Source organism: Paralichthys olivaceus, chromosome 6, assembly GCF_024713975.1.
Source record: "Paralichthys olivaceus isolate ysfri-2021 chromosome 6, ASM2471397v2, whole genome shotgun sequence".
NCBI lineage: Eukaryota > Metazoa > Chordata > Actinopteri > Pleuronectiformes > Paralichthyidae > Paralichthys > Paralichthys olivaceus.
In genome coordinates this window covers 17,312,219-17,339,524 of record NC_091098.1, presented here as the reverse complement: position 1 = coordinate 17,339,524, position 27,306 = coordinate 17,312,219, and the positions used below count along the sequence as shown (strand labels likewise).

Below are 27,306 nucleotides of genomic sequence, written 5' to 3'. Positions count from 1 at the left end.
CTGCCCTCTGCTGGTAAGTGTACTCAAAACCCTCTGAAGTCTCATGTGGATAGGATAAAAATAAAAATCAGTCATAAGGAAAACAGTTTCAGGTACACGCTGCATGACTTCTGGCTGTGCCTCTGTATTGATGATTGTGATTAAAAAAGCAACTTTGCTTTCACTTTTAAAAACTACATTGCCACACATTTGTCTCCTTCCCCACGCTGCTATGTCCACATCTCTTCCTCACGTCCAGCATGTGACCAAAATTTCCCACTTCTCCCCAGCATGACTCACCACGCACGTCATTAGCAGAGACTTACACATAGACACCCACACACATAAATGCACAGACTCACCGCTGGTAGAAGGTGACATTCACCAGGCTGTCTGCCAAATCACCAGGCGAGATAGGGTGGTCACAGCCAACTGTACAAAGGCACCGTTCACTTTGGGAGCCTCCTGGCAGCTGTGCTACAGCGACTATCGTATGTGTATGTTTGTGAGCGTGATGAAAAGTGTAAGTCAGGTGTAGAAACTTTATGAGTCACCTTCCTTTACTCCATATGAAAGGAAATGCAAAAGCCTGATTTGAATAGACTGATCGACAAGCACTTTAGATGAAAGTAATGTGGTTGTTAAATGGGTTTTGCTGATTCAATGTATGTGTGTACGTGTGTACGTGTTCACGTGCGTGTGTCTGTGTGTGTGGTCCAGGTATTACTCCAGTTGTAGGGACCTTAAACTGTTTACACAATCACATTGTGGGGACAAAAAGCAAGTCCTCATAATGTTAATGTTTAGATTTTAAGGTGAGGGTTCGGGGTTAGTTCTAAGCTTATGTGTAGGTTAAGCTTAGGTACAGATCAAGGTTAGGGTAAGAGTTAGGGTTAGGCATGTAGTTTAACCTTTGGTTAAGGTTAGAGTAAGTCTCCAAGAAATCAATGTAAGTCAATGTAATGTCCTCTGATGCCATGGAGCAGGCTGTTGCAACGAGGGGATAGGTAAGGGTAAGGGTATGTGTGTGTGAGAGAGAGGTTCGACACAGTCAGTTTACTGTGGCTCTCAGGTTTGCTGTCAGATAGGCAGGTGTCTCTTCTAATGCTACCCACTCTTAGAGGCTCGGAGCTGACGCGAGGAGCCCAGACTCAATTAGAAGGTCAATTACCATTTCCCAGACAACATCTGGACGACACAGTGGCCACCCAGCTGCCATTACACACCTCTTAATTTCCCCTCTGCTCAGAAGCGCAACAGAAACTATGTAATCGCGGCCTAATGACTCAGCTTTTTTACTCGTACTGAATGCTGAAGTGCTTAAGGCCGTTTTAATGAATACTTTGCGTCAAAATAAGCAGGAGGGACATAAAATAGTCGATCTTTGTCTATATAAATCAGTAATTTGTTTAATCCAGTCCCATATTACATTCAGTCTTTCCACTAATTTGTGTTCCGACCTCATTATGAGGTTTTTATGCCCTTGACTTTCTTTCCATACTGCTGCTTGGATCACAGACATAAAAGACGAGCAATGAGACATTCAACTATTATTTATTTTCAGCGGAGGGACACTTCTCACGGCACAATTATATATTTTTATGTCTTTACTAGGACAAAGAGTGTCGGCATAAACTGACTGATCCAAGAGCTGACAGCAGCAATCGCAGAACAATTTAGAGGGATAAGATCAGTTGCTTCTATGGTCGAAGTTCACAGGGACATAAATGAGACCAAGGTCAAATACAATTCACTGTGTGACACCTGTTTGTTGAACCATTAAGCACCAATGACTCAAGTCATTTGAGGAAGATAAACTGGTTTTTTTTCTTTCTGAGCGGTGGAAATGCTGTTGTCATAAAAGTATGATGTTGGCCTAAACATGTGATTATGAGGTAACGACACAATGCTAAGAGGGCTGGGCAGAGTGGATGAAAGGTGAAAGCCTGTGTGCCTCAGCTGAACACCAAAGATGGATGATAAACACAATAAAAAAAACTAAATGAAATTAAAAATGCAAATAACCTAAATGTATTTTTTTAGCATGAATTTCATGACACAAAAAAATTCGAAATATTTAAAAAGAAATTCTACTTTTGTAAAGGTGCTGCATCATTTTGTACATTGAAGCTGTTTCGGGTCATATTTGACCTCTAAGTATTGAAATGTAGTTCAGGTCCACCAGTGTGGGTGAAATCAAGGAGAATTATGGTTTGGGTGAATCTGGAAACTGTAGATGCCATGCCTGTGAATATGAGTTATGGGACTGTAGTGATAGTAGTGATTTCAAGGGAGGTCTTATCACGGTCACACCTGTGTTCCCACCAAGAAATGCTCTTTGAAACATGAGTTCATGATCAATTCAGGATAATTATACATTCTATTCAAGATGAATTCCCCAACCGGTTCACGCAGGTAGCTGCCTACAATGAATCTGGTTCTGCCAGTTTTCAGCACAGTCGCCAAAGTGCTTGCTTGTTGTAGGAACTGTTGGCTTTCTCTATCATTTTTAAGGTCCAGAGAGATAATGTATGTCATAATTTGATAAAATTTAATATTCTTATACATCTTTCTGATATTTTTTAATAATGCTTTTAAAAAAATGGTGATAGTGAGCTTGACATGCACAAAGCAAGGTGATTTAGGCTTTTTTAAATCCTAAAACAAGTGTCCCAGATAACAAAGTGCCCTGTCCCAGATTATTATTTTATTTCATTTTTTGGCACAAAGAAACTAATAGCTGTGTCATGCTCCTCTAAGTATAGTCTTTTTTCTGGATAGTTCACCGGAAAAAAAAAATTCCCTCCTAACCTACTCACCAGTATGCCGATGGAGGGGTGGGTGAAGTGTCCACAAAACACTGTAGGAGTTTAAGGGGTAAATAGCATTGCAGCCAAAACTAATACAATAAAGTAAATGACGAGCGATTCTTCAAATCCTGTGGTGTCATCAAGTGTCTGGAAGCCCCGACATTCAAATTCAATTCCACGTTGATTGCCTAAGTGTCCACTGATGACTGCTGCAGTAACTAGGTGGAGGATAACAGCGGCCATTTAGGCTAAAACTTGTAAAATGACCCAGTTTCGAGTTAAATTAGAATTGTATTGGATTTGGCTGCAACTCTGTTTACCCCGAACACTTCACCCACCCCTCCATCGGCATGTGGTGGGTAGATAGTGAGTGAATTTTCATTTTTTGGGTGAACTATCTCTTTAAGTGGGAGAAAGGTGCAGTTCAGTGTTCAGTTGACCTGGACCGGGCCAGCACGCACTGATGGTGACGATAAGAAGTTATGCAACATGTTTTTAACTGTGGCTCCTCCTCTGTGCAGCTCACACACCTCAACCCAGAGAAGCAGTGACCGAGCGCAGAGCTCAGGACTCACAGCAGGACGCACAGCAGGACGCACGATGGGCTACTTTCCGGACTTTTCCATCGAAACCTGGACATTAATAGTGTTCCTCATCACTCTCATCGCAGTGTGAGTATGAGTCTGTTTGTGTTTGTCCTCCGGATCTGCAGAGTTCACCAAACATTGCTGCCCAAAACCGGAAACAATGAATCTGGCTCCTTTTCTTACAGTCCTTTGTAGGAGGCTGTGTGAGAGTTTTTAGTTTCAGTGCACTATTTATCTGACGTTTATTTGACGTTGTGAGTCCATGTGTGAAAACTGTAAGGTTTGAGTCCACCACGTTTAAAGTGGAAAACACAGCAACACTGTCAACGTTGTTTTCAGTGGCTGAAGACACTGAGTCAAGGCTTGTTATTATCGCAAAACCTATTTATGAATTCATATTTGTTTATATTTTAAGGCTGATATTCTAAGTCTTTATTGTCACATAATAATAATAATAATAATATTAGTAGTAGTAGTAGTAGTCGCAATAAATCAATCAAATGCAAACAATCCATGTTCACAATCCATATCCTTAACCCTCAGCAAGAGCGAGGGAAAACTAAGTGTAGTTAAAGTTAAAAAGCAAAAAATATGAAACAATTTCAAAGCAATGTGAAGATCACACAACACTAGAGCTCAGAAGTTAAACAATGTTACGGATGAGAAAAGAGTTCAAACTAAATCTTAAAACAAAACACAAGGTAAAATGATTAAAATAAGATCAGATTTTTCTCATCTTACATTCTCATGTGGACACTTTCTCACATAAAGATGTAGTTAATAAATACTAGATAAATCTCCGAGAGATTGAGTTTTCTATTCTACCTCTCGATTTCTCAACCAAATTAGCCCCTTGTTCCTTTAAGTCACATCACTAACATGAAATGACATAATTGAGATAAGATATACACACGCTTGTGTGGGTGCTGCAAGGGTGTGTACATATAGATCAGCCAATTAACCAAATATGTCTAAAAATAAATATGTAGGAAATAAGTATGTTTTGTTTACTAATGAATTTTAAAGAATTTTTCTTTCAATTGCAATGCTGGATTGAAAACATGCATACTGATTCAGTCAATGTATTGTAAAGAGCCTTAAAGGTGGCTGTTAAATCTGCATTAGGAAATTTAATTTAGATAGCATGCCATAGACTGCATATAAAAAAATGTGTCTCCACTTCTTCCTTTTGTACAAAAATGAAGCCAAATTAACCCTGATGCTGCCATCTTGCCCCTTTAATTTGGAGCCAGAGTCTGCGCAGTAATAATTGTGGAGTGGAGCTGAGGTATCGAGGTCCTGTCTGTACTCGTGCTCGACCAATCCCGAGTCAGTCTCAGCTGTCAGTCATGATGTTTGCCGTGTTGTCAGCATCATGTACTTAATTTAAACCAAATTCACGGAGGAGGTGGGGTTTTTGACCTGTCACTCGGGGGAGCATCATTATAATTTGGTCATTTTGTACATCTACAGTATATATACAGTCTGCTGAACCATGCAGTCTTTTCTTTATTTCAACTATATTTACATTTTACCTTTCATACATACATACAGTTGAAAGTGCTTAACAACGGTCAATTTACATAAAAGATATTCAACTAACATAAAAACATATTTTAATGATATGTAAACATATATATATAATAAGCCTTAAGTATGGATTTGGTCTCGATTTCCTGCTTTTTATATCCCCAGGTATGGATATGCTCCATATGGTGTTTTTAAGAAGTTAGGCATCAATGGACCCAAACCTTTGCCCTTTATTGGAACATTTCTGGAGTACAGGAAGGTGAGACGCGTTTTCCAGTGATCTAAGCTGACACTCTGCTGATTATGGATTTGACTTTTGATTCTTCTCTCGTTCTATTCTGCAGGGTATCCACAATTTTGACACGGACTGCTTCAAGAAATATGGCAGGGTGTGGGGGTAAGTGTTTGATATGAATTAAGAATACATCGTACACGTCTCATGCGATGTCCAACGCTGTATTCAAGTCACTTCAATATCTGCTGTTGCACTACAAGGTCTTACGATGGCAGACAGCCTCTCTTGGCTATAATGGACACAGCCATGATCAAAACAGTCTTGGTTAAGGAGTGTTATTCTGTCTTCACCAACAGACGGGTAAGAAAAAGCAAACAAGAAAAGGGGGGGGGGGGGGGGCAGTTTCCCAAGTTAATACATCAAGACCAATAACTGAACCAAATTTAATGGCTGCGTCCTCTGTGGGTGTGTGGTTTAGGATTTTGGCCTAAACGGACCTTTACGTGATGCTGTATCAGTAGTAGAAGATGAGGAATGGAAGAGGATTCGCAATGTGCTCTCGCCATCATTCACCAGCGGCCGACTGAAAGAGGTTAAAAATGTGTACTACATTATGTACTACGTTTTTTGCATTATTCACACTAAAACTGGTCTGTATGCAAATATTTGACTATTTCATGTTTTCATCGTTTTCTTTGGAGCAGATGTACACTATAATGTTCAAACACTCAAGTAACCTGATCAAGAGTCTTCACAAGAAAGTCGAGGCAGATGAAGTCATTGAGGTCAAAGAGTGAGTAATATTAAGTTGCTTTAGGACATGCACTGAACTCCTGTGCATTCTCCAGAGGGGCTGTATGTGTGAACACAAATGTCCAAGCACCAGACTTTGTGTCCGGTAAGCCCCCAACTATTAAGTCCACAGAAAGTCTGGAGGAGCTGATATGAGAACTAACATGAGATCTAACACACGACAAAATGAAAAAGATAAAAAGAAATCAAATATCTCTGGTGAGACACTGGTGAATATGTCAAGAGAGCTTTTGGTGTCAGTGTGCTGTAAACAAAAACACAATGTCCACAGTGTGATGAATACACGTTACACCCTGCCTCTGCCTGCGTCTGCATCACAGACCCAATTCTCAGGACATCCTCCAGAGGTTATGTCTGAAAACAGCTTTACTCTTTGTGATGAGATTCATTAGTTTCCTGTTTGTTTAACTTTCTCTTACTCAAGGATTGTAGGTATTACTCTACTCAATTGGAATTACGTATCTTTTTTTCAGAGTATTTGGACCGTACAGTATGGATGTTGTGACCAGCACTGCTTTCAGCGTGGACATTGATTCCATCAATCGTCCCTCTGATCCATTTGTATCAAACATCAAGAGAATGGTCAAGTTCAACTTCCTGAACCCTTTACTTGTGCTGATCAGTATGTTGAACACGATTCTGTGACCAGAATATCTATTTTGTCCTCTTTGACATCCAGATTTATTGTATCTCTTCTTATTCCTTTCAGTTTTGTTTCCATTCTTGGGAGCAGTCTTTGATAAGATGGATTTGTCATTCTTCCCTAGTGAAGTGACTAATTTCTTCTACAGCTTCCTACAGATGATAAAATCTGACCGGAATAAGGCTGACCACAAAGTAATTCAGTGCAAATACACAGATTTAATTTCTGCAGTTTTTGTTTCACAATTTTTTGTTGCGTTAGATTCCCCTTGAACAACTGTGTGTTGTTTGTCTGGCAGAACAGAGTGGACTTCATGCAGCTGATGGTGGACTCTCAGGATTCAGAGAAGAATAAAAACGACAGCAGTTTGCAAAAAGGTAGAGAAAGAAACTGGATGGACAAATCTAAGTTGATAGTTCTGTCTGTAGTCATACCTTAAGCTCATTTAGTTTTACATTTTATATATATATTACATATGAACAGAGAGAAGGGATCAAAACTTTGTGTTATAGCATATAATCAACTTTAGATGTCATCTTATAAATATTGTCATATGATTGCGATGGTTTCTTGGTCAGAGCACTTTGACTGCTGAAGTTCAAACATTCAGTATAAACTTCGTAGATACTGCAGGCTAGCAGGTCTCAGCTTAACATTGGCTCTGTTCTCTAATAAAGAACTGTTTGTATGTGTCATCCCCCCGTTCCCTCGCAGCCGATCAGCTCCATACATCATCATCTGGAAATACCCTATAGTAATATTTCCTCCAAGTTTGGTAAAAAAAACGTGTTTCTGATTTGTTTTGTGGACACACTCTCTGGTTTGACATCAATACCCTGCTCTCTGCTATTTTTTCCAATGCAAATATTTTCTGAGCCTTAATAGACCACAGTGTTGCCCAATAGTCCATAAGTTTTGTCACAAAAGTAACAATGCAATAGTTGAATTACAATGTGTGTGTGTTGCAGGGCTGACTGATCATGAAATCCTGTCTCAGGCCATGATATTCATCTTTGCTGGCTATGAAACCAGCAGCAGCACACTTAGCTTTACATCCTACAACCTGGCAACCAATCCTCACATCCAAAAGACCTTGCAAAAGGAGATTGATGAAACCTTCCCAGAAAAGGTTTCTTGACTTTTTAAAAAGAAATAACTATAACTAATAAGCAACTGGTTCTGTGCTACCAACTCATTACAACTTTAAAATTGACTTCCTCTAGTGTCAGCCCACCTATGAAGCTGTGATGCAGATGGAATACCTGGACATGGTGGTGAATGAGTCAATGAGGCTGTATCCTATTGCCAATCGATTGGAGAGAATGACGAAGGCCTCAGTTGAAGTGAACGGAGTGACCGTCCCAAAGGGAACTGTCATTGTGATACCAGTTTACACTCTGCACCGGGACCCTGCTTTGTGGCCTGAGCCTGAAGCCTTCAAACCTGAAAGGTACTGTACTGGATTCATTTGCCACTAAATGCAGACAACAAAATATATACATTATATTCACAGTAGATTTCACAATAATGAAAACAATAAAAAGCCATTTAAAACATAATTATCATCTGACAGATGCCATGGATCCAACCCAAAGCTAAAAGTGTTTAAAAAATCTGACTGCTGCTGGAATAAAATATCTACTTAGTTGTTCAGTAGAACACTGAGGCATCGCTAGTCGATCACTGAATGAGTTTGTTAAAAACACTGTGTAATGGGAAGGCCTTCAAAGTACAGGACTGTTTTAAGCCTTGTCCTTGTTCTCTTTTCTAAAGTGACCTCAAGTGAGTGTGGGGTAAGGCCAATCACTGAACTGCGAAAAGCGGTATAGATGATGCAACTTACTGACAATTGTTCATGTTTTTTTCAGGTTCAGCAAAGAGAACAAAGACAACATCGACCCCTATGCCTTCCTACCCTTTGGAGCTGGACCAAGGAACTGTATTGGAATGCGATTTGCTCTCTTGTCGATGAAGCTGGCCTTAGTCATGGTCCTCCAGAATTTTAGCTTCATTACCTGCAAGGAGACACAGGTGAGACATTTTTTTATTAAGTGTGGTTGTTTGAATCAGGATGTGAAGTTTGATAGAGACTCATTTATGAAACATTTTGTTTTCCTAGATTCCGATGGAGCTGGGAGTGGATGGTTTTACCAGTCCTTCAGTGCCCATCAAACTGAAGCTGGAGCCCAGAGCCAATGATTCTCCTTCAATCTAACTCTGATTGTGAGGCAGTTACCGGGCAGCTCTGACCCTAACCTGCTTCAAAATCAAGTCACCAGTTTATGTACCGCTTTTAGAAAAAAGAACATAAACATTATATTCCTATTCTTCAGATAAGTTCACTGTATTTCAAGTTTGTGGAAAAATCACTCCATACGAAATAAAGTACTAGATATGGACAGTTATTAATAACAACATATAGACATTTATATAATTTAAGTCATTTTCAAAATGATTACATCCTACAAATCATGTACATTTTCACTAATCATTTCAATTATATTTCAATAACACCAACATTTGGTTCTATGAAACAAACCCTTGCTGATTTTTTTTGTCGTCCTGATGACTGTATTTTACCGTAAGTTGTTCTAATATTAACTTCCTTAATTAAATTCCTTTATAATTGTACAGTTAAACTTCAAGTATTACAAAGGTTTAATGAATTCTATATACTATATTTACTATATATTAAACTACTGTCACACAATATTGAGAGTTTAATAAAAGTTTGGCAACTGGGCCTGTTTCCTTGTTGTTCTCACATAAACTTTTGGACTGGCAGAACAATTAATGTGGCCGGAGCATAGCCCATGAAGGTACGTGTCCACACTGGCTTCTGCCCTTCAGGGATTTAATCCAGACATGTTGCGAGGTTTTCTTTTTGAGTTAGAGATCAAAATGCAAATGTCCAAAGACAGGTGCAGACATCAACTGGTATTTGCTGCGGCTTTGCCATTTCTGGTTATATATGAGACTTTGCTTTACATGAAACTGGTAAATGATAATACCAGACAAATTTAGATGAGTGAGGATGAGTAAGAAGCGCTGAGATCCAGCAGGGGTCCTGTGTTGAGTTCATTTTCAGCCTTATGGGTGTGTATGGTATTGATTTCACCATTATCACTCCAGGCAATCTATACACATGAAGGCTAATGTGTTGATTTTGTGATGTTTGCAATACTTTACCAATTGAGCTGAATGTTGCCAGCACTGGAAAATAATAATAATGATAATAACAGCAGCCTCTTGTGTCAGACAAAGGACCAACAGGGTGGCAGGTGGAAGCTGCTGTTCCTGAGCAACCACTACCATCATTTATTCCTGTGGAGGCACCGAGCAGTGTGTCCTGCACGGAGAGCACATCAGCACTGAGTCCTTACTGGTTCATCAGCCAGATTGAGTTTAAGTTTAAACCAGACTTTGTTTTCTACCTGTGTGACATGAGCAGCATTGGGCCATTTGTCTTAACACTAACCAGACACCAGCTTTGTCAAATTAGCGGGTCAGAGTGGGATTCAGGGATTTTGCTCTTGAGTGACAATTCCCATGGTGTGAGCATCCCTGGAATGTGGGAATGATTTTCCATGGACGCTGATTTTGAGATATCAGGTGACGCACAGAGAGTGTTATGCCTACACTGACAACTAAACTACCTCAGATAACAAAACTGTGTGTGTGTGTGTGTGCAGTTGCTACATAGTGAGGACCCGCATTAGTTGTTAACCAACAGAGTGAGGGAAGTGAGGACATTTTGGCCGGTCCTCACTTTGTTTGCCTCTAAAAAGCCTCCTTACCATATGAAGTTATATGAAGTTGTTATTCCCTGAGTTTCAGAAAGGTTCCACAGTTTGGCCCAAATGTTAATTACACACACCTTTTAGTTACGGACTCCTCCCTCTAGAGTCGTTCTTCAGTACTGCACCCAAATTATCCCCAAACTGCTTAGCATATAGATCTAATCCTGTGCTACTGTGCAAAGAGGAATAAACAGACATGAATTAAACAGTTTCATACTAGACATTTTCAATTTAAATTTTTAAGATTTTTTAATGTAACTCAAAAGATATTTATCGAAATTTTGTCAGAGTGTACTTTACCTGCCAAAGGAAGATGCAGGCAAATTATTGGATTATTGTGCAGGAGCAGAGACTCTGAACTGATATAAGAGATCTGTTCCCTGACCTGGGTGTCAAAATAGACCAGACAGGATCGACCATTGTTGGACTGTAAAACTGCTGCAGCTGCAGACCTGCACATGTTGAATGGGAGAGCTCTGTATAAATACTGTGTTTAAACTGTAAACAAGGGGAAGCTGAGTGGGAGAAAAGGGCACTTTGTGAAATACTTGAGTTTTTGTTTAAAACATTTTAAACCATGTGTGGAAACTGTAGTGAGAGTTGGTCTGAAAAGAAAATTCAGAGAAGGGGCAGCTGTTAAATTTTGTATTGGGACAGGCCAAACTGTCCATTTACAATAGCAGAAAAAAACAGATGAGAAGCTGCTGTCAATGTTTGTGTCTTTAATAAGAAAAGAGTAGGAACAGATATTAGATTCTACTCTCTTGATGAAGAAGGGTTTCTGTCTCAGTGGTGTTTCACCAAAGCTGTTTGTTCTGTTGTTGAGGGGCAGCTGGTTTTTAACTCTGTGTTTTTGTGGGACCTTTTTAAAACATTTTTTTTATCTCTGTGTGATCTGGAAATAATGTTATGTTGAGATTTTCCTTATTTATTAGAAAATAAATGCTTTTAAAAAAAATAAATATAAAATTTTCCCTGCTCTGTTTCTGTCTCTCAAACTCTCTGTCCATCCCTGTCTATTTAAAGCAGTGGTCACAAATCTTTTCGAGCCCTAGATGACTTCTGAATTTAAGCCGAGATCTACCACCCTGATATATTCCAAGAAACCCACTTAGGAGGGCCATATTTAGGATTTTTGCAATTTCTATCAAAGGCTCAATGTGAGAGCATATACACAAAGAAAGGTAGTTATGCAACTTTATCTATTCAATGCACAATATTCACATTAATATCAATTAATATTTACATCTGTTCAATGCACAAAATGTATCTTTTCAGTTCAACAAAACGTTCTGCAGAGGAGCAGCTACTACTGCACAATGTTTTTACGTAGGCTCTTCCTTGAATATGGCCATAAATATGACACTTTCCTTGTATAGAAGTAGTCCTGTTTACTCAAATAAATACCAGTACTATACAGTACGACCTTGTGCATCTTCCTCGTGCAAATATCTCAAAAGAAAAAAAGAAAATTTGTAACAAAAGAATGGATTTATTTTGTATGGAGGCATTTTATGTTTTTTTTATTTTTATTTTGAACATTTGAAGAATTGGTCTCTATTTACTTCAATTGTATTGGATTTTGCTGCAATGCTGTCTACCATTATGTTGTTAAGTGGGAGAAAGGTGCAGTTCAGTGTTTAGTAGACCTGGACCGGGCCAGCACGCACTGATGGTGGAGATAAGAAGTTATGCAACATGTTTTTAACTGTGGCTCCTCCTCTGTGCAGCTCACACACCTCAACCGAGAGAAGGAGTGACGGAGCGCAGAGCTCAGGACTCACAGCAGGACGCACGATGGGCTACTTTCCGGACTTTTCCATCGAAACCTGGATGTTAATAGTGTTCCTCATCACTCTCATCGCAGTGTGAGTATGAGTCTGTTTGTGTTTGTCCTCCGGATCTGCAGAGTTCACCAAACATTGCTGCACAAAACCGGAAACAATGAATCTGGCTCCTTTTCTTACAGTCCTTTGTAGGAGGCTGTGTGAGAGTTTCTGCACATTATTTATCTGAGGTTTATTTGACGTTGTGAGGTCTTGTGTGAAAAATGTAACGTTTGAGTCACCCAAGCAATTTGAAGATCACACAGCACTAGAGCACATAATATCCTATAAGTTAAACATTGTTGCAAAATTATAAAAATAAGTTTGTGAGGGAAAAAAGGAAATCGCGCCAGGGTGGAGGGTTTGTGGGGAATATTCTCATTTACATATTGACATAGATTTGGTCGATGTACAACCGAGTGCTGGGGTCCTTTTCTCTGGCCCCTCGTTCTTTTCAAACACACACACACACTTGCACACAAACACACTTGAAAAGAAAATGTATCGACAGGAAGCGTCCTTGCTCTCTCGACCTTTCCCCCTTCAGATTTGTTCTGGACACGCTGGTCGGAAAATGTATCGACAGAAAAAGTTAAAACAAAATAAAACATTATAAAATGATTAAGATAAGTAAGATCTGATTTTTCATGTAGTCAGACACATTTTCACATAAATACGTAATTAATAAATACTGGATAATTCTCAAGAGAATCAAATTAAAAAAAACATTTGTTTAAATAGTATTATTTATGTGTGCCCCTAAGTTTCCTATTCCATCAATGTATTTCTAAACCAAAATATCCCCGTTACTTGAATTTCCTTTGGTATCTATCTATCTATCTATCTATCTATCTATCTATCTATCTATCTATCTATCTATCTATCCTTTAAGTCACATCACTAACATGAAATGACTAAATTGAGATGGAGGATAAATTTAAAAGCTGTTGAGTTTGGAGTGTGATTTAGAATTTAATTTTCGGAGCTAATGGGTCAGATGAGTTTTATTTGTAATAGACAAATACACATATCAAAGTTTGAGAAATCAAGGACAAACAACTATTGACTTATTGATACTCAAACAATACAAAACCCTGGAGTAGATGAAGGCACTCGTGATGATGTTACTGGACTAAAGATAGCCCACAGATGAGGAGTACAGATGAATGTAATGTGTCCAAATTAAACAAAACATGTAGTATAAACTACATATTTTCTATATAGGCTCTAAAATGGATCATAATATCATACTATAAATATTTTTAAATGGTCAAATGCATACTGATTCATTCAATGTATTGTAAAGAGCCTTAAAGGTGGCTGTTAAAATAACTTTTGGTTGATTTAATTTCGATAGCATGCCATAGACTGGATATAAAGACAATGTGTCTCCACTTCCTCCCTTTGTACAAAATTGAAGCAAAATTATCCCTGATTCAGTCAATCTTGCCCTTTTAATTTAATTTGGAGCCAGAGTCTGCACAGTAATGATCGTGGAGTGGAGCTGAAGGTTGGTGGTTTGATCCCAGTCTTTCCCATCTGCATACCGAAGTGTCCGAAGGCAAGATGCTGAACCCTGAATGGCCCCTCATAGAAAAAAGTGCTGAGCATAGATGCACTTTATGAATGTGTGTCTGCTGACAAACAGTACTGTAGAGAGCTTTGAGTCATCAAGACCAGAAGCTCTATAAATACAGACCATTTACCTTTTAATTTGTTAAGTTTACAGTTGAGGTCTCAGACGACCTCTAATCATCCAAACAATAATTAATATCACTATGTGTGAGGGTACCATAAGTGTACAGGGGACTTTAAATGGATGGACACTTAATAAACCTGTCCCAAGGCAGATATGTTAATGGTCACATACAGGCATAGCTGATAAGATAATAAAGGCTGTAATCAATTTCAATGGGTTCGTTCGACAGCAGCAATTTATTAATACGCAATAGCAGGAGGAACACAAGTGTAATTATTAACACTAACAATGGCTGGTTTGGGATATATTGCATATGCTGACTCACTGAAATGAGTCATTGGGCACTTAAATGGAACTCAATGGAGCTTTATTACCAGTGCTTTCACAAGTTAAAATATCCTGCTTATGTAACGTGGAAATGTCCAAAGGTGTTCTGTTGGTAGGAGAAAGTATCAAGCAAGCATTCACAGAAACTGTTCAGACCACTTCTTCTGCTCTACAGCCTGTGGTCTTTCTGCTCCAACAGACTCGGGTGAACCAGCCTATGTGGATGCGAAAATGCAGCAGATGAAAGAAAAAGGATGAAAATGCAAACTTAGTTGAAGCTTTGAGCTTCAAGTGTTGAGTTTTGACTGATGAACCTATCAAAGAATACTCAGGCAACTTACAGGAACAATAATATGATCAAATAGACATGAGGACATGATTTATAGTGTTTGATAGTAAAGTGCATGAAGTAAGTAAACAAGCAAAGTGTTTTTCTCACATTTTGAGAAGATGTGAGAAAAAAAAGAAAAAAATCAATACACAGTCAATGCACAAATAAAACTTTATTTAAATTGTACTTCTCATACATAAAATGCTGCTGAAAGTACTTTACAACAGTGAATTTACATAAAAGACATAAAGAGATATATATATATAAACATTTGTAAACTTTTTTATAATATGTGAAAATAATAAATAGGTATATATGATGTCAGTAATAATGGATTTGGTCTCGGTTTCCTGCTTTTTATATCCCCAGGTATGGATATGCTCCATATGGTGTTTTTAAGAAGTTAGGCATCCGTGGACCGAAACCTTTGCCCTTTATTGGAACATTTTTGGAGTACAGGAAGGTGAGACGTGTTTTCCAGTGATCTAAGCTGACACTCTGCTGATGATGGTTTTGACTTTTGATTCTTCTCTCGTTCTATTCTGCAGGGTATCCACAATTTTGACACGGACTGCTTCAAGAAATATGGCAGGGTGTGGGGGTAAGTGTTTGATATGAATTAAGAATACATCGTACACGTCTCATGCGATGTCCAACGCTGTATTCAAGTCACTTCAATATCTGCTGTTGCACTACAAGGTGTTACGATGGCAGACAGCCTCTCTTGGCTATAATGGACACAGCCATGATCAAAACAGTCTTGGTTAAGGAGTGTTATTCTGTCTTCACCAACAGACGGGTAAGAAAAAGCAAACAAGAAAAGGGGGGGGGGGGCAGTTTCCCAAGTTAATACATCAAGACCAATAACTGAACCAAATTTAATGGCTGCGTCCTCTGTGGGTGTGTGGTTTAGGATTTTGGCCTAAACGGACCTTTACGTGATGCTGTATCAGTAGTAGAAGATGAGGAATGGAAGAGGATTCGCAATGTGCTCTCGCCATCATTCACCAGCGGCCGACTGAAAGAGGTTAAAAATGTGTACTACATTATGTACTACGTTTTTTGCATTATTCACACTAAAACTGGTCTGTATGCAAATATTTGACTATTTCATGTTTTCATCGTTTTCTTTGGAGCAGATGTACACTATAATGTTCAAACACTCAAGTAACCTGATCAAGAGTCTTCACAAGAAAGTCGAGGCAGATGAAGTCATTGAGGTCAAAGAGTGAGTAATATTAAGTTGCTTTAGGACATGCACTGAACTCCTGTGCATTCTCCAGAGGGGCTGTATGTGTGAACACAAATGTCCAAGCACCAGACTTTGTGTCCGGTAAGCCCCCAACTATTAAGTCCACAGCAAGTCTGGAGGAGCTGATATGAGAACTAACATGAGATCTAACACACGACAAAATGAAAAAGATAAAAAGAAATCAAATATCTCTGGTGAGACACTGGTGAATATGTCAAGAGAGCTTTTGGTGTCAGTGTGCTGTAAACAAAAACACAATGTCCACAGTGTGATGAATACACGTTACACCCTGCCTCTGCCTGCGTCTGCATCACAGACCCAATTCTCAGGACATCCTCCAGAGGTTATGTCTGAAAACAGCTTTACTCTTTGTGATGAGATTCATTAGTTTCCTGTTTGTTTAACTTTCTCTTACTCAAGGATTGTAGGTATTACTCTACTCAATTGGAATTACGTATCTTTTTTTCAGAGTATTTGGACCGTACAGTATGGATGTTGTGACCGGCACTGCTTTCAGCGTGGACATTGATTCCATCAATCGTCCCTCTGATCCATTTGTATCAAACATCAAGAGAATGGTCAAGTTCAACTTCCTGAACCCTTTACTTGTGCTGATCAGTATGTTGAACACGATTCTGTGACCAGAATATCTATTTTGTCCTCTTTGACATCCAGATTTATTGTATCTCTTCTTATTCCTTTCAGTTTTGTTTCCATTCTTGGGAGCAGTCTTTGATAAGATGGATTTGTCATTCTTCCCTAGTGAAGTGACTAATTTCTTCTACAGCTTCCTACAGATGATAAAATCTGACCGGAATAAGGCTGACCACAAAGTAATTCAGTGCAAATACACAGATTTAATTTCTGCAGTTTTTGTTTCACAACTTTATGTTGCGTTAGATTCCCCTTGAACAACTGTGTGTTTTTTGTCTGGCAGAACAGAGTGGACTTCATGCAGCTGATGGTGGACTCTCAGGATTCAGAGAAGAATAAAAACGACAGCAGTTTGCAAAAAGGTAGAGAAAGAAACTGGATGGACAAATCTAAGTTGATAGTTCTGTCTGTAGTCATACCTTAAGCTCATTTAGTTTTACATTTTATATATATATTACATATGAACAGAGAGAAGGGATCAAAACTTTGTGTTATAGCATATAATCAACTTTAGATGTCATCTTATAAATATTGTCATATGATTGCGATGGTTTCTTGGTCAGAGCACTTTGACTGCTGAAGTTCAAACATTCACTATAAACTTCGTAGATACTGCAGGCTAGCAGGTCTCAGCTTAACATTGGCTCTGTTCTCTAATAAAGAACTGTTTGTATGTGTCATCCCCCCGTTCCCTCGCAGCCGATCAGCTCCATACATCATCATCTGGAAATACCCTATAGTAATATTTCCTCCAAGTTTGGTAAAAAAAAAACGTGTTTCTGATTTGTTTTGTGGACACACTCTCTGGTTTGACATCAATACCCTGCTCTCTGCTATTTTTTCCAATGCAAATATTTTCTGAGCCTTAATAGACCACAGTGTTGCCCAATAGTCCATAAGTTTTGTCACAAAAGTAACAATGCAATAGTTGAATTACAATGTGTGTGTGTTGCAGGGCTGACTGATCATGAAATCCTGTCTCAGGCCATGATATTCATCTTTGCTGGCTATGAAACCAGCAGCAACACACTTGGTTTTATATCCTACAACCTGGCAACCAATCCTCACATCCAAAAGACCTTGCAAAAGGAGATTGATGAAACCTTCCCAGAAAAGGTTTCTTGACTTTTTAAAAAGAAATAACTATAACTAATAAGCAACTGGTTCTGTGCTACCAACTCATTACAACTTTAAAATTGACTTCCTCTAGTGTCAGCCCACCTATGAAGCTGTGATGCAGATGGAATACCTGGACATGGTGGTGAATGAGTCAATGAGGCTGCATCCTATTGCCAGTCGATTGGAGAGAATGACGAAGGCCTCAGTTGAAGTGAACGGAGTGACCGTCCCAAAGGGAACTGTCATCATAATACCAGTTTACACTCTGCACCGGGACCCTGCTTTGTGGCCTGAGCCTGAAGCCTTCAAACCTGAAAGGTACTGTACTGGATTCATTTGCCACTAAATGCAGACAACAAAATATATACATTATATTCACAGTAGATTTCACAATAATGAAAACAATAAAAAGCCATTTAAAACATAATTATCATCTGACAGATGCCATGGATCCAACCCAAAGCTAAAAGTGTTAAAAAAATCTGACTGCTGCTGGAATAAAATATCTACTTAGTTGTTCAGTAGAACACTGAGGCATCGCTAGTCGATCACTGAATGAGTTTGTTAAAAACACTGTGTAATGGGAAGGCCTTCAAAGTACAGGACTGTTTTAAGCCTTGTCCTTGTTCTCTTTTCTAAAGTGACCTCAAGTGAGTGTGGGGTAAGGCCAATCACTGAACTGCGAAAAGCGGTATAGATGATGCAACTTACTGACAATTGTTCATGTTTTTTTCAGGTTCAGCAAAGAGAACAAAGACAACATCGACCCCTATGCCTTCCTACCCTTTGGAGCTGGACCAAGGAACTGTATTGGAATGCGATTTGCTCTCTTGTCGATGAAGCTGGCCTTAGTCATGGTCCTCCAGAATTTTAGCTTCATTACCTGCAAGGAGACACAGGTGAGACATTTTTTTATTAAGTGTGGTTGTTTGAATCAGGATGTGAAGTTTGATAGAGACTCATTTATGAAACATTTTGTTTTCCTAGATTCCGATGGAGCTGGGAGTGGATGGTTTTACCAGTCCTTCAGTGCCCATCAAACTGAAGCTGGAGCCCAGAGCCAATGATTCTCCTTCAATCTAACTCTGATTGTGAGGCAGTTACCGGGCAGCTCTGACCCTAACCTGCTTCAAAATCAAGTCACCAGTTTATGTACCGCTTTTAGAAAAAAGAACATAAACATTATATTCCTATTCTTCAGATAAGTTCACTGTAGTTCAAGTTCGTGGAAAAATCACTCCATACGAAATAAAGTACTAGATATGGACAGTTATTAATAACAACATATAGACATTTATATAATTTAAGTCATTTTCAAAATGATTACATCCTACAAATCATGTACATTTTCACTAATCATTTCAATTACATTTCAATAACACCAACATTTGGTTCTATGAAACAAACCCTTGCTGATTTTTTTTGTCGTCCTGATGACTGTATTTTACCGTAAGTTGTTCTAATATTAACTTCCTTAATTAAATTCCTTTATAATTGTACAGTTAAACTTCAAGTATTACAAAGGTTTAATGAATTCTATATACTATATTTACTATATATTAAACTACTGTCACACAATATTTAGAGTTTAATAAAAGTTTGGCAACTGGGCCTGTTTCCTTGTTGTTCTCACATAAACTTTTAGACTGGCAGAACAATTAATGTGGCCGGAGCATAGCCCATGAAGGTACGTGTCCACACTGGCTTCTGCCCTTCAGGGATTTAATCCAGACATGTTGCGAGGTTTTCTTTTTGAGTTAGAGATCAAAATGCAAATGTCCAAAGACAGGTCCGGGCTTCATCTGATATTTGCTGCGGCTTTGCCATTTCTGGTTATATATGAAACTTTGCTTTACATGAAACTGGTAAATGATAATACCAGACAAATTTAGATGAGTGAGGATGAGTAAGAAGCGCTGAGATCTAGCAGGGCTCCTGTGTTGAGTTCATTTTCAGCCTTATGGGTGTGTATGGTATTGATTTCAGCATTATCACTGGAAAATAATAATAACGATAATAACAGCAGCCTCTTGTGTCAGACAAAGGACCAACAGGGTGGCAGGTGGAAGCTCTGCTGTTCCTGAGCAACCACTACCATCATTTATTCCTGTGGAGGCACCGAGCAGTGTGTCCTGCATGGAGAGCACATCAGCACTGAGTCCTTACTGGTTCATCAGCCAGATTGAGTTTAAGTTTAAATCAGACTTTGTTTTCTACCTGTGTGACATGAGCATCATTGGGCCATTTGTCTTAACACTAACCACACACCAGCTTTGTCAAATTAGCGGATCAGAGTGGGATTCAGGGATTTTGCTCTTGAGTGACAATTCCCATGGTGTGAGCATCCCTGGAATGTGGGAATGATTTTCCATGGACGCTGATTTTGAGATATCAGGTGACGCACAGAGAGTGTTATGCCTACACTGACAACTAAACTACCTCAGATAACAAAACGGTGTGTGTGTGTGTGTGTGTGACCTTGTGCATCTTCCTCGTGCAAATATCTCGAAAGAAAAAAAGAAAATTTGTAACAAAAGAATGGATTTATTTTGTATGGAGGCATTTTATGTTTTTTTATTTTTATTTTTATTTTGAACATTTGAAGAATTGGTCTCTATTTACTTCAATTGTATTGGATTTAGCTGCAATGCTGTCTACCACTATGTCGTTAAGTGGGAGAAAGGTGCAGTTCAGTGTTTAGTTGACCTGGACCGGGCCAGCACGCACTGATGGTGGAGATAAGAAGTTATGCAACATGTTTTTAACTGTGGCTCATCCTCTGTGCAGCTCACACACCTCAACCGAGAGAAGGAGTGACGGAGCGCAGAGCTCAGGACTCACAGCAGGACGCACAGCAGGACGCACGATGGGCTACTTTCCGGACTTTTCCATCGAAACCTGGATGTTAATAGTGTTCCTCATCACTCTCATCGCAGTGTGAGTATGAGTCTGTTTGTGTTTGTCCTCCGGATCTGCAGAGTTCACCAAACATTGCTGCACAAAATCGGAAACAATGAATCTGGCTGTTTCCTTTTCCTACAGTCCTTTGTAGGAGGCTGTGTGAGAGTTTTTAGTTTCTGCACATTATTTATCTGAGGTTTATTTGACGTTGTGAGGTCTTGTGTGAAAAATGTAACGTTTGAGTCCCCAAGCAATTTGAAGATCACACAGCACTAGAGCACATAATATCCTATAAGTTAAACATTGTTGCAGATGAGAAAAAAGTTAAAATAAAATAAAACATTATAAAATGATTAAGATAGACAGTAAGATCTGATTTTTCATGTAGTCAGACACATTTTCACATAAATACGTAATTAATAAATACTGGATAATTCTCCATTTAAAAGCTTCCTTTTAAATGGAGAATCAAATTAAAAAAAACATTTGTTTAAATAGTATTATTTATGTGTGCCCCTAAGTTTCCTATTCCATCAATGTATTTCTAAACCAAAATATCCCCGTTACTTGAATTTCCTTCGGTATCTATCTATCTATCTATCTATCTATCTATCTATCTATCTATCCTTTAAGTCACATCACTAACATGAAATGACTAAATTGAGATGGAGGATAAATTTAAAAGCTGTTGAGTTCGGAGTGTCATTTAGAATTTAATTTTCGGAGCTAATGGGTCAGATGAGTTTTATTTGTAATAGACAAATACACATATCAAAGTTTGAGAAATCAAGGACAAACAACTATTGACTTATTGATACTCAAACAAAACAAAACCCTGGAGTAGATGAAGGCACTCGTGATGATGTTACTGGACTAAAGATAGCCCACAGATGAGGAGTACAGATGAATGTAATGTGTCCAAATTAAACAAAACATGTAGTATAAACTACATATTTTCTATATAGGCTCTAAAATGGATCATAATATCATACTATAAATATTTTTAAATGGTCAAATGCATACTGATTCATTCAATGTATTGTAAAGAGCCTTAAAGGTGGCTGTTAAAATAACTTTTGGTTGATTTAATTTCGATAGCATGCCATAGACTGGATATAAAGACAATGTGTCCCCACTTCCTCCCTTTGTACAAAAATGAAGCAAAATTATCCCTGATTCAGTCAATCTTGCCCTTTTAATTTAATTTGGAGCCAGAGTCTGCACAGTAATGATCGTGGAGTGGAGCTGAAGGTTGGTGGTTTGATCCCAGTCTTCCCCATCTGCATACCGAAGTGTCCGAAGGCAAGATGCTGAACCCTGAATGGCCCCTCATAGAAAAAAGTGCTGAGCATAGATGCACTTTATGAATGTGTGTCTGCTGACAAACAGTACTGTAGAGAGCTTTGAGTCATCAAGACCAGAAGCTCTATAAATACAGACCATTTACCTTTTAATTTGTTAAGTTTACAGTTGAGGTCTCAGACGACCTCTAATCATCCAAACAATAATTAATATCACTATGTGTGAGGGTACCATAAGTGTACAGGGGACTTTAAATGGATGGACACTTAATAAACCTGTCCCAAGGCAGATATGTTAATGGTCACATACAGGCATAGCTGATAAGATAATAAAGGCTGTAATCAATTTATTAATACGCAATAGCAGGAGGAACACAAGTGTAATTATTAACACTAACAATGGCTGGTTTGGGATATATTGCATATGCTGACTCACTGAAATGAGTCATTGGGCACTTAAATGGAACTCAATGGAGCTTTATTACCAGTGCTTTCACAAGTTAAAATATCCTGCTTATGTAACGTGGAAATGTCCAAAGGTGTTCTGTTGGTAGGAGAAAGTATCAAGCAAGCATTCACAGAAACTGTTCAGACCACTTCTTCTGCTCTACAGCCTGTGGTCTTTCTGCTCCAACAGACTCGGGTGAACCAGCCTATGTGGATGCGGAAATGCAGCAGATGAAAGAAAAAGGATGAAAATGCAAACTTAGTTGAAGCTTTGAGCTTCAAGTGTTGAGTTTTGACTGATGAACCCATCAAAGAATACTCAGGCAACTTACAGGAACAATCATATGATCAAATAGACATGAGAACATGATTTATAGTGTTTAATAGTAAAGTGCATGAAGTAAGTAAACAAGCAAAGTGTTTTTCTCACATTTTGAGAAGTTGTGAGAAAAAAAAGAAGAAAATCAATACACAGTCAATGCACAAATAAAACTTTATTTAAATTGTACTTCTCATACATAAAATGCTGCTGAAAGTACTTTACAACAGTGAATTTACATAAAAGACAAAAAGATATATATATATATAAACATTTGTAAACTTTTTTATAATATGTGAAAATAATAAATAGGTATATATGATGTCAGTAATAATGGATTTGGTCTCGGTTTCCTGCTTTTTATATCCCCAGGTATGGATATGCTCCATATGGTGTTTTTAAGAAGTTAGGCATCCGTGGACCCAAACCTTTGCCCTTTATTGGAACATTTTTGGAGTACAGGAAGGTGAGACGTGTTTTCCAGTGATCTAAGCTGACACTCTGCTGATGATGGATTTGACTTTTGATTCTTCTCTCGTTCTATTCTGCAGGGTGTCCACAATTTTGACACGGACTGCTTCAAGAAATATGGCAGGGTGTGGGGGTAAGTGTTTGATATGAATTAAGAATACATCGTACACGTCTCATGCGATGTCCAACGCTGTATTCAAGTCACTTCAATATCTGCTGTTGCACTACAAGGTGTTACGATGGCAGACAGCCTCTCTTGGCTATAATGGACACAGCCATGATCAAAACAGTCTTGGTTAAGGAGTGTTATTCTGTCTTCACCAACAGACGGGTAAGAAAAAGCAAACAAGAAAAGGGGGGGGGGGGGGCAGTTTCCCAAGTTAATACATCAAGACCAATAACTGAACCAAATTTAATGGCTGCGTCCTCTGTGGGTGTGTGGTTTAGGATTTTGGCCTAAACGGACCTTTACGTGATGCTGTATCAGTAGTAGAAGATGAGGAATGGAAGAGGATTCGCAATGTGCTCTCGCCATCATTCACCAGCGGCCGACTGAAAGAGGTTAAAAATGTGTACTACATTATGTACTACGTTTTTTGCATTATTCACACTAAAACTGGTCTGTATGCAAATATTTGACTATTTCATGTTTTCATCGTTTTCTTTGGAGCAGATGTACACTATAATGTTCAAACACTCAAGTAACCTGATCAAGAGTCTTCACAAGAAAGTCGAGGCAGATGAAGTCATTGAGGTCAAAGAGTGAGTAATATTAAGTTGCTTTAGGACATGCACTGAACTCCTGTGCATTCTCCAGAGGGGCTGTATGTGTGAACACAAATGTCCAAGCACCAGACTTTGTGTCCGGTAAGCCCCCAACTATTAAGTCCACAGCAAGTCTGGAGGAGCTGATATGAGAACTAACATGAGATCTAACACACGACAAAATGAAAAAGATAAAAAGAAATCAAATATCTCTGGTGAGACACTGGTGAATATGTCAAGAGAGCTTTTGGTGTCAGTGTGCTGTAAACAAAAACACAATGTCCACAGTGTAATGAATACACGTTATACCCTGCCTCTGCCTGCGTCTGCATCACAGACCCAATTCTCAGGACATCCTCCAGAGGTTATGTCTGAAAACAGCTTTACTCTTTGTGATGAGATTCATTAGTTTCCTGTTTGTTTAACTTTCTCTTACTCAAGGATTGTAGGTATTACTCTACTCAATTGGAATTACGTATCTTTTTTTCAGGGTATTTGGACCGTACAGTATGGATGTTGTGACCGGCACTGCTTTCAGCGTGGACATTGATTCCATCAATCGTCCCTCTGATCCATTTGTATCAAACATCAAGAGAATGGTCAAGTTCAACTTCCTGAACCCTTTACTTGTGCTTATCAGTATGTTGAACACGATTCTGGGACCAGAATATCTATTTTGTCCTCTTTGACATCCAGATTTATTGTATCTCTTCTTATTCCTTTCAGTTTTGTTTCCATTCTTGGGACCAGTCTTTGATAAGATGGATGTGTCATTATTCCCTAGTGAAGTGACTAATTTCTTCTACAGCTTCCTACAGATGATAAAATCTGACCGGAATAAGGCTGACCACAAAGTAATTCAGTGCAACTACACAGATTTAATTTCTGCAGTTTTTGTTTCACAATTTTATGTTGCGTTAGATTCCCCTTGAACAACTGTGTGTTTTTTGTCTGGCAGAACAGAGTGGACTTCATGCAGCTGATGGTGGACTCTCAGGATTCAGAGAACAATAAAAACGACAGCAGTTTGCAAAAAGGTAGAGAAAGAAACTGGATGGACAAATCTAAGTTGATAGTTCTGTCTGTAGTCATACCTTAAGCTCATTTAGTTTTACAATATATATATATATATGTCATCTTACAATTATTTTCATATGATTGCAATTGTTGCTGGTCAGAACCTTTTGATGTTCAAAAAAGAATCATAGAGTAGAAGCATCTGACGGGTGAAGCACAGTTCTCAGCAGGCAGGCAGATTTCAACATAAACTTGGTAGATACTGCTTTCACTGTCCGTGATCGTGTGACGTACGATTCTCAGCTGGTAGGCAGGCCTCAGCTTAAAGGGATAGTTCACCTAACAAATTCAATCATCATCTCTTCTCCACTATGCCAATGGAGGGGTTGGGTGAAGTGTTTGAGTCCACAAAACGCTTTTGGAGTTTCAGGGGTAAATAATGTTGCAGCCAAATGCAATACTTCAGATTTCGGACATAATAAAGCAACAGAAAAAACAATATGAATGTGGGGGCTTGCAGACCGTTGGATGACACCACACGAGCAGTATGGAGGCATGTTGTGTTTTTTCTCTTGTTTCATTACGTCTAAATGGTGGTCGCTGGTTTCTTCAATTGTATCGGATAAGGCTGCAACAATGTTTACCCATGAGACTCCATAAGGGTTTTGTGGACTTCATCCACCCCTTAATCTTTCATCACCAAAGATTTTCTGAGCCTTTAAGTATTGTCATAATAGCAACAATACAATAGTTGAATTACAATGTGTGTGTGTTGCAGGGCTGACTGATCATGAAATCCTGTCTCAGGCCATGTTTTTCATCTTTGCTGGCTATGAAACCAGCAGCAACACACTTGGCTTTATATCCTACAACCTGGCAACCAATCCTCACATCCAAAAGACCTTGCAAAAGGAGATTGATGAAACCTTTCCAGAAAAGGTTTCTTGACTTTTTAAAAAGAAATAACTATAACTAATAAGCAACTGGTTCTGTGCTACCAACTCATTACAACTTTAAAATTGACTTCCTCTAGTGTCAGCCCACCTATGAAGCTGTGATGCAGATGGAATACCTGGACATGGTGGTGAATGAGTCAATGAGGCTGTATCCTATTGCCAGTCGATTGGAGAGAATGACGAAGGCCTCAGTTGAAGTGAACGGAGTGACCGTCCCAAAGGGAACTGTCATTGTGATACCAGTTTACACTCTGCACCGGGACCCTGCTTTGTGGCCTGAGCCTGAAGCCTTCAAACCTGAAAGGTACTGTACTGGATTAATGGCAGTTTAAACTCAGATTTAACCAAAAATGTGTCATTTGACTAAGAAATGTACCAATATTTGTTTGGTTGATTGTCTCTATATCTGTGATACACTCCATTCCCCCAGGGTTGACCCTGCCTCTGAAGGATGTCAGGATGGATTAGTTTAGATAGTTTAATTCATCCCCAGTGGGGAATGAGAAAAGCGGTATAGATGATGCAACTTACTGACAATTTACTTATTGACATGTTTTTTTCAGGTTCAGCAAAGAGAACAAAGACAACATCAACCCCTATGCCTTCCTACCCTTTGGAGCGGGACCAAGGAACTGTATTGGAATGCGATTTGCTCTCGTAGCGATGAAGCTGGCCTTAGTCATGGTCCTTCAGAACTTTAGCTTCATTACCTGCAAGGAGACACAGGTGAGACTGTTTTATATTAAGTGTGGTTGTTTGAATCAGAATGTGAGCTTTGATAGAGCGTAATTTGTGACAACTTTTTTTCCACAGATTCCATTGGTGCTGGGAGTGGATGGTTTTGTCACACCCGCAGTGCCCATCAAACTGAAGCTGGAGCCCAGAGTCAATGATTCTCCTTCAATCTAACTCTGATTGTGAGGCAGTAACCAGGCAGCTCTGACCCTAACCTGCTTCAAAATCAAGTCACCAGTTTATGTACCGCTTTTAGAAAAAAGAACATAAACATTAACAGTATATTCCTATTCTTAAGTATATAAGGTTCAGTGTAGTTCAAGTTCGCGGACAAATCATTCATCTAAAGACATTTATGTCATACGAAATAAAGTACTAGATAAATTGCAGCATAAAGTACAGTTATGTATAACGATTTATTAAATGTATAGAATGTAAGTCTTTTTTAAACTAATAGGATCTTACAGATATTGCATATTTTCACTAATCATTCCAATTACATTTGAATAGCAACAACATTTGGTTCTAACAAACCCCTGCTGATTTTTTTGTTGTCCTGACTCCTCTTCCTGTTGCTCTGTGCGACAGAATTAAGTTGCCATCACAGTTGATTTCATCACAGTTTCTGTGTCTTTGACTTTTCCTTTATTTCCTTCTCTCAGGTAAAAGTTTTCTTTGATAATGTTACTGTTACACTCCATGTCTTACAAAAGTTTAATTATTTATATCTAGTATATTCACTATATATTATAATACTGTCTTTTTGACATAAACAACATGCAGAATGGA

At 38.7% G+C, this 27,306-nt stretch overlaps 3 protein-coding genes across 3 annotated transcripts; all 3 read left to right on the top strand.

The window, feature by feature from the left end:
• Positions 1–3,310: 3,310 nt before the first annotated feature.
• On the top strand, positions 3,311–9,339 carry LOC138410528 (cytochrome P450 3A27-like). The gene is made up of 13 exons (XM_069526971.1): positions 3,311–3,460; positions 5,072–5,165; positions 5,251–5,303; positions 5,402–5,501; positions 5,620–5,733; positions 5,846–5,934; positions 6,428–6,576; positions 6,664–6,791; positions 6,896–6,974; positions 7,566–7,726; positions 7,821–8,047; positions 8,466–8,628; positions 8,717–9,339. The coding sequence occupies exons 1-13, from the start codon at positions 3,390–3,392 to the stop codon at positions 8,810–8,812; spliced, it is 1,524 nt and encodes a 507-aa protein (XP_069383072.1). The 5' UTR covers positions 3,311–3,389; the 3' UTR covers positions 8,813–9,339.
• Positions 9,340–12,110: 2,771 nt separating this feature from the next.
• Positions 12,111–19,215, top strand: LOC109623861 (cytochrome P450 3A30-like). The gene is made up of 13 exons (XM_069526969.1): positions 12,111–12,265; positions 14,950–15,043; positions 15,129–15,181; positions 15,280–15,379; positions 15,494–15,607; positions 15,720–15,808; positions 16,302–16,450; positions 16,538–16,665; positions 16,770–16,848; positions 17,442–17,602; positions 17,697–17,923; positions 18,342–18,504; positions 18,593–19,215. Exons 1-13 carry the CDS (start codon positions 12,195–12,197, stop codon positions 18,686–18,688), a joined length of 1,524 nt encoding a protein of 507 aa, XP_069383070.1. The 5' UTR covers positions 12,111–12,194; the 3' UTR covers positions 18,689–19,215.
• Positions 19,216–19,508: 293 nt separating this feature from the next.
• LOC109635038 (cytochrome P450 3A30-like) lies at positions 19,509–27,138 on the top strand. Its single transcript, XM_069526970.1, has 13 exons — positions 19,509–20,542; positions 22,946–23,039; positions 23,125–23,177; positions 23,276–23,375; positions 23,492–23,605; positions 23,718–23,806; positions 24,300–24,448; positions 24,536–24,663; positions 24,768–24,846; positions 25,605–25,765; positions 25,860–26,086; positions 26,346–26,508; positions 26,596–27,138. The coding sequence occupies exons 1-13, from the start codon at positions 20,361–20,363 to the stop codon at positions 26,689–26,691; spliced, it is 1,635 nt and encodes a 544-aa protein (XP_069383071.1). The 5' UTR covers positions 19,509–20,360; the 3' UTR covers positions 26,692–27,138.
• Positions 27,139–27,306: the final 168 nt, after the last annotated feature.

Bases quoted from the DNA above. Each gene is read 5' to 3' on its own strand.
- LOC109635038 (XM_069526970.1), top strand. From the start codon at position 20,361: ATGTTTTTAACTGTGGCTCATCCTCTGTGCAGCTCACACACCTCAACC. The intron at 23,178-23,275 runs GTAAGTGTTTGA...TTGCACTACAAG, and splicing joins AAATATGGCAGGGTGTGGGG to GTGTTACGATGGCAGACAGC. The intron at 23,376-23,491 runs GTAAGAAAAAGC...TGTGTGGTTTAG, and splicing joins CTGTCTTCACCAACAGACGG to GATTTTGGCCTAAACGGACC.
- LOC109623861 (XM_069526969.1), top strand. From the start codon at position 12,195: ATGGGCTACTTTCCGGACTTTTCCATCGAAACCTGGATGTTAATAGTG. The intron at 15,044-15,128 runs GTGAGACGTGTT...TCTATTCTGCAG, and splicing joins CATTTTTGGAGTACAGGAAG to GGTATCCACAATTTTGACAC. The intron at 18,505-18,592 runs GTGAGACATTTT...TTGTTTTCCTAG, and splicing joins TTACCTGCAAGGAGACACAG to ATTCCGATGGAGCTGGGAGT.
- LOC138410528 (XM_069526971.1), top strand. From the start codon at position 3,390: ATGGGCTACTTTCCGGACTTTTCCATCGAAACCTGGACATTAATAGTG. The intron at 5,304-5,401 runs GTAAGTGTTTGA...TTGCACTACAAG, and splicing joins AAATATGGCAGGGTGTGGGG to GTCTTACGATGGCAGACAGC. The intron at 6,577-6,663 runs GTATGTTGAACA...TATTCCTTTCAG, and splicing joins CCCTTTACTTGTGCTGATCA to TTTTGTTTCCATTCTTGGGA.